Genomic DNA, 9,418 nt, shown 5'->3' on the forward strand with positions numbered 1-9,418 from the left:
AAACTTTTCCACCGAAATTTGATTGTAAAACGATGCTTTCTATTTAGTCCGGTTATGTCCTGATGCTTTTATCTCAAAATGGCATTCGTTAGTGTTCTTGGGTCATCGTCGCATAAAAACTAAAACTTATTGCAAAAAAGGCTTTTAACAGTTTAATCAATATGACATGTTATACGCTATTTGAAAGTTTTAAAGTTATTTTTTTGCACAAGAATGAATAAAAGATCTTGTTTTCACTTGATTTTACTCGAAAAAATTAATTTTGAAACTTTGAAATAGCAAATATCATAGTCGCATCCCGAAAGGCATCGATAATGGCGGGAGCGATATTCCAAATCATCCGTTTTCACTTTTTCCAGCAATATATATTGAACATCGGGCATTTCGAGACAATGTTTGCAAAATATTATCACAAGGGAAGTACTCGAGTCATCAAATTCAGAAAAATCTGAGGCTTTGCTCAACTACGCATAAAGGCATCAAATTAAACGTGGTATATTCAAAAAGTGCGAAATCGGGTTAATTTTTTTTTTTAATTCCCCAAAGTTGAAAATGACACCTTACGCAGCACATAATAAAGAAAATTCGTATGGGACTGCATGCGGCGCTGGCTCAGCGGTAGCGCACCGGGCGTTCAACGGGAGTGCCGCGGGTTCGATCCCCTGGCTCCGTCTGCTTTTTTTTTCCTTTTGATATCTTTTTTTTTTCAATTAAAAATTCTATTCTTTATTAAGTAGTATTATTGTAGTGTAAATTGCTTATCTAGAGTGCTGAAATAAAATCCTCAACAAATTTTTAAAAGCGATGAAAGTGCATCCCATAATTTATCAAATAATCAATTTACTAGTAGAAAAATAAAAAAAAAACCTGTATGTACTTACAATCAGCTATCTGAGGATCGTTGTAAATATTATTTAAAGTTTTTATTGTAATTTTATAAAAGATTAGAAAGGTCGAAGATCCAAACCAATTTTTTTGGAAAAATTTATTTGGAAACCTGTGCTCAAATAAATGTTTAAGGCACACTTGTAATCCATATGCTCTCGTTGTGGTACTTTCTGTTTTAATCATTACCGAAATCCACAATACACGAATTAGTTTTTTTTTAACTAATTAGTGAATATGGATTTCAGTAAAGAAATTATTAAAACAGAGAATGCAATCACAATGTGCACATCGAATGAAAGATATACTTTCACAATCAGTTTGAGTGCAGGTTTCCAAATGAATTTTTCCAAAAAAATTGGTTTGGGTCTTCGACCTTTCTAATCTTTTATAAAATTTCAATAAAAACTTTAAATAATATTTACAACGATCCTCAGATAGCTGATTGTAAGTACATACAGGTTTTTTTTTTATTTTTCTACTAGTAAATTGATTATTTGATAAATTATGGGATGCACTTTCATCGCTTTTAAAAATTTGTTGGGGATTTTATTTCAGCACTCTAGATAAGCAATTTACACTACAATAATACTACTTAATAAAGAATAGAATTTTTAATTGAAAAAAAAAGATATCAAAAGGAAAAAAAAAAGCAGACGGAGCAAGGGGATCGAACCCGCGGCACTCCCGTTGAACGCCCGGTGCGCTACCGCTGAGCCAGCGCCGCATGCAGTCCCATACGAATTTTCTTTATTATGTGCTGCGTAAGGTGTCATTTTCAACTTTGGGGAATTAAAAAAAAAAATTAACCCGATTTCGCACTTTTTGAACATACCACGTTTAATTTGATGCCTTTATGCGTAGTTGAGCAAAGCCTCAAATTTTTCTGAATTTGATGACTCGAGTACTTCCCTTGTCAGAGCCCGTGTGGTGTGTAAGAGAGCGTTGTATGTTTCTATAAGTGGTAAGACATCCAGTCTGTTCCATATTTTTTCACTCTTCCAAGCACATCGCAAATTTTTCCAGGAAATCCAGACTTTCAGAATCCTGTGATATTACTGGTCTCGCCCACTCATCCCGGTATCGTACTGCTTTGAATTGAGAATTCACATTAACAATCGTCCACAACTTTCGGATAATTTAAAGAAAAGATGCTGTTTCTGGGTATTCTTCTTGTATTGCTGCGATTGTGTTTATATGAAAAATACTGTCGGCTAAAATAACTTTTTGGCGTTTAGTTCTGTTGTTCAGTTCTAATGTTTGGAAGTTTAGTTTGTGAGATTTTTTGACTGGATTGCTCATTTCTGACACAAACATGTCCCTTATATCCTCCACCTTTGCTTGTTGTACCTCATGCGTCTCGAAATCTGGATAATTAAATGTGCTGTTCTTTGCATTGAACCAGTTATTTCTTATATTTTTAAAGAGATGCACTGTGTCGAAGAAAAGAAAAAAAATTACCAGGAAGATGAGGGTTATCAAAAAATATTCGTTGTCTGGAGAAAAGGATTTGTGCATTTTGTACGGTGATTATCTATTATAATGCAGACCACTTCCAACTCCAAATCCTTCTGCACCATTTCCAGTATTTGTACAGTTTTTGTGAACAAATCCTCCCCAGTGAAAATTTTTGTTGGATGGATATTTATTATTTCCTTAAAATCTCCAAACACAGATTTTATCATGAAACACTGTACTGTCTTGGCGGTTTCATTGGCATCGTCTTCCGCCGTTCTCGTTACCCTGGATCCCTTGTACACTAACGCTTCCTTGATGTATAGTCCATCAATGAAAAGCGCAACTTTTTTTCCCTCTCCTCAAGAGAGCTTGAATTATTCCTCAAGTACGAAATATTTTCCTCCTTGTCAACTGAAACGTTTAGAGACGCAGACAAACTCTGAAGATATGTTGGATGAGGAAGAATTGAGAACTTCCGAAGACTTCTATACCCTGATGGAGAATTTGTAAACATTGTGAAACTAAACAGCAGTCGCGATGCGGTATTTTGGCTTTTTTAAGTGAGTTCTGCAATTGATTTCTCAAGAAAGAAATCAAAGAGATATCATCGAAAAATATTTCTTGCTACTCTAAGATCTTTAATGTCTATACTGCATTCGAAATTTGTATTTCGGGGCGAATTTCGGCATCAGTCATCTGAGTGAAGTTGTTCAGTATATTTTGAAATTGAGACCACTGAGATTTTCATTGATTTGGTCATACATCCTACTTTAGTAATATTCTTTTTAACCTCACTTTCCAAATCAAAGACTTTCACAGCCGTATCTAGTTCCAGTATAATTCTTGTTTTAAAGATAATACCCTGAACCTCATCTGGTTGCAGTATGTAGAAGATTATCTTTGTGTCAATCTCATACACCCGATACATTTTTAAATCATATTTCTTCTGGTAGTTGTTTTTAAAAGTTTCGAAAAGAGTTACTAAATCTTTCTGAAACGCTTGCCTTTTCAGCGTCTCATTTACAGCTTCTTTCTTCTTTTATAGATTTAAGCGGCGAGGTTTATGATGTATTTGTTTTATGGCTTCACTTCCTTTGAATTTCGAAGGAACTGCACACTTAGCCAAACTCAACTTTCCCAATCCTCTCAGTGGAATTATATGGATTTTCTTGAAGTGAAGAGAGCAAATTTTTAATGATGAACTCAGACTTCACGAGCCTTGTTTATTTTTAATTGCCTTAATCCATTCTTCCTTCAAAGCGACAGTTTTTAACGCAGCATGAACCTGGCATAGCCTTAAAAGTAATATAAATAAAAAATAATTAAATTGTCGTGCCATGACGTCGATTGTAGGCAGTTGCCATACTCTCATTGCGTCCCATCGGTTCCTCAGGTTGATCTTTAAGAAGATCAACAATTGCCCTTGCCCTTCTAGAGTAGATAATTTCTGCAGGTGACTTGCTATCCGTACAATTTTCATTGGTAGTGAATCGATAACTCGCCAGGAATCGCTGTAAAGCCTCATCCACTGGAGCTGACTTTTGTTTCTCCAAAGATCGTTTCAGGGTGTCCACCAGGCGTTCACACTGACCGTTGCTGGCGGGAGAGTATGGTGCTGTCCTCAAATGTTGAATGCCATGCCTCTTGCAGAATTTCGCAAACTCCTCGTTCACGAATTGAGTTCCGTTGTCGCTGACAAGAGTTTCTGCAAGGCCGTGACGAGCAAAAATCTCTGTGAGTTTCGAGATCGTCTGGGATGTAGTTGTAGTCGTCACTTTGAATATCTCTGGCCATTTTGAGAAAGCATCTATGACCAGGAGATAGTGGGCATTCTTGTACTTCGCGTAATCGATGTGTACGCGCTGCCAGGGTCGCGTCGATAATGGCCAGGACGCGAGATGTGTCTTGACAGGGGATTTGGCTGTGGTGGCGCAATTGGTGAATTTTTGAACTTACATCTTGATGTCTTCATCAATGTTTGGCCATTAAACGTATCCACGAGCAAATGGTTTCATACGACTCATTCCAGGGTGTGCCTCGTGGAGTTGGTTCAAGATTTTTGGGCGAAGTCTCTCTGGCACCACCAACCTATTACTGTAAAAGACACATCCTTTGATTAGGGCGAGAGAACCGCGAATCTTATAAAATTTTGCTACTTCCCTGGACTTTATTGTGGCGGCAGAAGATGGCCAACCTCCTGTGATGAACTTGCTCACATCCTGGAGCGTGGTGAACAATTCCATAGCCTTCTTGACCATTTTGAGATCCACAGGAAGATGCTGGAGAGCATCTTGAATCACCAGATCATCTTCTTGCTCTTCCATCGAGATTTGGGCAATAATGATCTCATCATCCTGAGGTGGCTGATTGGAAATCAGCCGGGAGAGCACGTCTGCATTTTGAAACGAATTTGTGGAGGTGAATTTAATCTCGAAATCATAACCCAGCAGGGTTAAAGCCCATCTCTTCAGCCTGTATGCCGTGTGGACAGGAACGCCCTTCTTACTTCCAAAGATGGAAACTAACGGTTTGTGGTCAGTAAGAAGCGTAAAGCGACGTCCATAGATAAATCGGTGAAGCTTCTTAACGGCAAACACGATCCCTAGACCCTCTTTCTCAATTTGGCTGTATCTTGTCTCAGTCTCCGTCAATCTCCGTGATGCATGCTAGAATGCTTTGAGAGATCCGTCCGGAAATTGGTGGTATGCCACACAACCAATGGCATAAGAGGAAGCATCGGAAGCGACGTGAATTGGATATTTGGGGGTGAAGTGCATGAGCAGTAACTCGGAGCCCAGAATTTTCTTGAATTTCTGGAATGATCGAGCATTCTTCTTGAGAGGGTTATCGAGTGGTGTCCTAAGATCGCTCATAGACGGGACAAATTTGCCCCAAAATTGCAGAGCACCCAAGTAGCTTCGCAGTTCTTGTACATTCCTTGAGGCGGGCATGCGCCGGATGGCATCCGTTTTGGCGGGATCAGGGCGGAGGCCATCTTTATCTGCAATGATTCCAAGAAACTTGATAGAAGGGACAAAAAACTTACACTTCTCAAGTTTCACGCGGAAGTTGTACTCCTGCAGTCGCTCGAAAACAGCCTTGAGGGTTGAGTAATGTTCTCCTGGAGTCTCACTGGCAATGCATATATCGTCAAAGTATAATATAACGTCGGGGATTCCGTGGAGCATCCTTTCCACGATCTCCTGGAAGATCCCGGGTGCACTACGAATGCCAGGTGGAAGACGGTTGAAATGGAAAAGTCCTCGTGGTGTGTTGAGAGTCAGAAGTTTCCGGGAATCCTCATCAACCGGGATTTGCAGATAAGCATCTGACAAATCAATGTGGCTAAAGAGGAACGATGAGCCAGTTTGGTGAAGAGGCTGTCCGGATCCGGAATGGGGTGGTTGTTGGCCTCGACCGCTTCATTCAGTTCTGTGGAATAGTCTCCACAGATTCGAATATTCCTGTTCGACTTCCGAGCCACCACGATGGAAGCTTCCCAAGATGAGAACTCAGTTGGAGAAATGATCTCAGAGGCCTGCAGGCGCTGGAGTTCCTCATCAATGACCTCAGTCATATGGAAAGCCACGGGACGTTTCGGTCTGAAAACTGGCATTGCATTCGATTTTAGGTGAATTGTGGCCACAGCCTTTGTGTAGAGTCCCATTTCTGGGCTGAACACAGTCGGGAATAATCCTTGGAGTTCCCGGATTGCAGCAGCTTTGTCAATGTTCCGTTGAATTGCATTGCAATATGCGCTGAGCGCGACTTCCCAAAGATCCAGAGCATCCATCCATTCGATTCCAAAAAGATTGTCACGAGTTTTATCTGACACAAGACAACGAGCACGAATCTCTTTATCACGGAATCGAACAATAGCCTCAAATTCTCCAGCGACTTGTATTTTATTTGACTGTGCGTCCTTTACAATCAATGAGGCTGTGGAGAGCGCCGGTTTACCAATTTTCTCCCAAGTGGCACTGGAAATTACTGAAACATCAGCAGCACTGTCCAGCTGAAAGGTGAGGATGTGACCATTCACTTCAGGTGAAAGGAAACGACGTCCACGACGATGACGGGAGAAAACAGCATTTGCGCGGGCTTGTGGATTCTTCTTCTTCTTTTGTGGGAACTTCCGACTATTTTGGCTCTTCTTCTTTCCGGAAGGAGCATCGGGTGGTGGGCAGTAACCACTTTTATGCCCAATTTGCCCACAGTCGGTGCATTTTGAGTCACTATAGGAGCATTCCTTCGAAAAATGCATAGCCCCACACAAAAAACACGGACGCGGAGGGCGGTCCTTTTTTTGTGTACTTGTGTAGCATAAGCATAAGCGTATGCACTTTGTAAAAACACCGATCAGTCAATAAATGTACATCGAAGAGAGTAGAAGGTTTTTAATATCGAACCTGCACACGACATGGCGATCGTGACTGCTGATATTTATTAGTGAAAAGTTGTTTGTGAAAAAAAAAACTATTAAAGTAATGAAAGGACAATTGTGAAATATGGCAGAAGGATATCCAGCCCCACCACCAGACTTATTCGAATTGATGCTGACTGGCTTAGGAATCCTGTTATCGGTGACTCTAGCACTTTGCGTGATAGCCACAATAATCTTAAAGTGCATCAAACATTTCTCAAAGAATTAGAGATCTCTGCAAACTACAAAATGGGTGGTAGTGAGTCGAAAGAAGAAGTAATCATAACCCAGGCTACAAGCGGGGATGCTACCAGTTCACATAGTTCAACCCAGGATGAAATCATCTCCCGAAAAGACATCATGGTGATTATGATTGCAGTGACCCTAACGTTTTTGATACAATACATCTACAGGAGATGCATAACTCGTCTGGAAGGAAAAGTTAAGAAGCAAATCATCATCCAATCACTAAGGAAAAGTGTTGAGGACGTAGCCGACAGCCCAGTTTGAGTTCATCGCTGGTTACCACACAAAGTCCAGAAGTCCAGAGTCCAAAAATTGCCAACAAGGAAAATTGCAACAAATCAACTTGAGTTCATCAGAGTTCAGCGCAGGGAATTAAGAGTGCTGAGCAACAATATTACATTCGTCATCGCAGAGGTGTTGACAACCCGTCTACCAGAAACTGAAACGCTGATTCGACCATGTGAGCTGAGCACCAATTTATTTACTGGAAAATGCTGAGCATACAAACTAATTGTTTATGTTGAGTGAGTAAGAAATATAGGTTAATGAAGTAGGTCAAGAATAATTAGGTCATAGAGAGAATAATAATATAAATTTTAATATATTGAGTTATTAATGGCAGATAAAATACAATTATTTAATGATTCAATTAAGGAAATACAAGCTTTACTCCGTGGTTTGAAAAAGCATAACTCAGATAGAAGGTATGCTCCAGATTATGTTGATAGAAAGAAATCTAAACTTTCAGCATTGCATAAAACTTTTAAAGAACTTTTCAATCAGCTTCTTCCTACGATAAAATCTGATCGTATTAGCGCATTTAAAGAAAAAGGAGACGATGTTGAAACTACAGTTTCAGAAATATTAATTATTTTAAATGCAATACAAAAGAAAATAGACGCTACACGTGAAACAATAGCAAGTCAATCAGAAGGATCAACTAATCAGTCAGAGACAGATGAGAATCAAGATCAATTTTTGTTAGCAGTAGAAGATCAAGAATTTAAAGAAGAGGAAAGTCAAAAAGAATTTACAATGTCTAGCTTTGATATAAAAACTGCTTCCAACATAATCCCAGATTTCAGTGGTGAATCTGATAAAGTCTTAGATTTTCTCAGTGCAGTTAAGTTCTATTCTGATACTTTAAATGAAGCAGGGAAAACCCTTCTCATAAATTTCGTGCTTAACATTAAAATAAAAGGAAAAGCCAAAAATGGTATTTCTTATACGAATATTCAAAACTATACAGAACTTCATAAGGCAATTTCCGAAAGATTTGAAATCAGAAAAACAGTCGCAACTTTAACACAAGAGTTAGCTCTCACAAAACAAGGGAATAGCTCTGTGTCAGAGTATGCTGAGAAGATTGATAAGATAATTTTTGAGCTTTCTAGAGTTCAGATATTAAATCAAAACGGCGAAAATGCTGATTTAATTCGTTCATTGAATGATACCACTGCGGCCAATGCTTTTAAAAATGGATTGAAAAATGAACTAAAATCTATTGTTCTAGCATCTCGAGCTACAACTTTCGCTGAGGTTGTTTCTATTGCCCATGAATCAGAAGCTGCATTTCCGAAAAATACAAGTCAAGTTAATTATGTTGAATCAAATGGACAAAGAGGGCATAATCATCGTGGAAATAAGAAGCAATCTGGAAGATATAATCAAGGTCGTGGAAGTGGCCAGTCTCGAGGTCGTGGTAGAGGCTCAAATAACAATCAAAATGGTCACAATTATAATAACAGGCATTATAGAGGGAATTCTAACTCCAACCGAGGGTATTCTCATCGTGGCGGAAGAAATCGCGGAAACTTTCGTGGACACGGAAATTCAAATGGGAATACTTACTATAATAACCATCGTATCTGCGCACTTAATGAGACACAACTAGGCTCTCAAGCAACACAGATTCAATGTAGCCACGGCTGTTGGCATCAAACGGGAAACGCTGTGGCCCCTGGCCCAGCTCGTCAACAGCCGGGGGCATCTTGTCCAAATCATCTATTTACTCAGTGAATGTATCTCTATCAAATTTCGTTAAAATTTTTATTCGAGAGGCTGATTCAACTTGTACTTTACTAGTTGACTCAGGTGCCGACATCTCATTATTTAAAATCGAAAAACTTAAAAGTTGTTTAAATCAAATTAGTAATGATTTTGTAGAATTTACGGGAGTCGGAGCCGAAAATTTTAAATCTTTAGGAGCATGTCAACTTGAATTAAATCTTCCTTCAGGACACAAAATATATCAAAAATTTCAGCTTATCGACAATTCAATATCTATTCCTTTTGATGGAATCCTTGGTAGAGACTTTTTAAAAAAATTTCACTGTAGTATTGATAATTATAGCTATCTCTTGCACTTATCGTTGCAGGATCAAATTGTGTCGATACCTTTACATG

The 9,418-nt window shown here is 39.0% G+C and overlaps 2 protein-coding genes across 2 annotated transcripts; both read right to left on the reverse strand.

Annotated features, from left to right (window-relative positions):
• Window positions 1-3,665: 3,665 nt before the first annotated feature.
• On the reverse strand, window positions 3,666-5,531 carry LOC129808567 (uncharacterized protein K02A2.6-like). The gene is made up of 4 exons (XM_055858347.1): window positions 5,390-5,531; window positions 5,057-5,344; window positions 4,538-4,735; window positions 3,666-4,264 (listed from the first exon to the last, which is right to left on the reverse strand). Exons 1-4 carry the CDS (start codon window positions 5,529-5,531, stop codon window positions 3,666-3,668), a joined length of 1,227 nt encoding a protein of 408 aa, XP_055714322.1.
• Window positions 5,532-5,623: 92 nt separating this feature from the next.
• Window positions 5,624-6,607, reverse strand: LOC129808568 (uncharacterized protein K02A2.6-like). The gene has a single exon (XM_055858348.1). The coding sequence runs from the start codon at window positions 6,605-6,607 to the stop codon at window positions 5,624-5,626; it is 984 nt and encodes a 327-aa protein (XP_055714323.1).
• Window positions 6,608-9,418: the final 2,811 nt, after the last annotated feature.

This window comes from Phlebotomus papatasi, chromosome 4 (assembly GCF_024763615.1).
Source record: "Phlebotomus papatasi isolate M1 chromosome 4, Ppap_2.1, whole genome shotgun sequence".
Classification (NCBI taxonomy): domain Eukaryota; kingdom Metazoa; phylum Arthropoda; class Insecta; order Diptera; family Psychodidae; genus Phlebotomus; species Phlebotomus papatasi.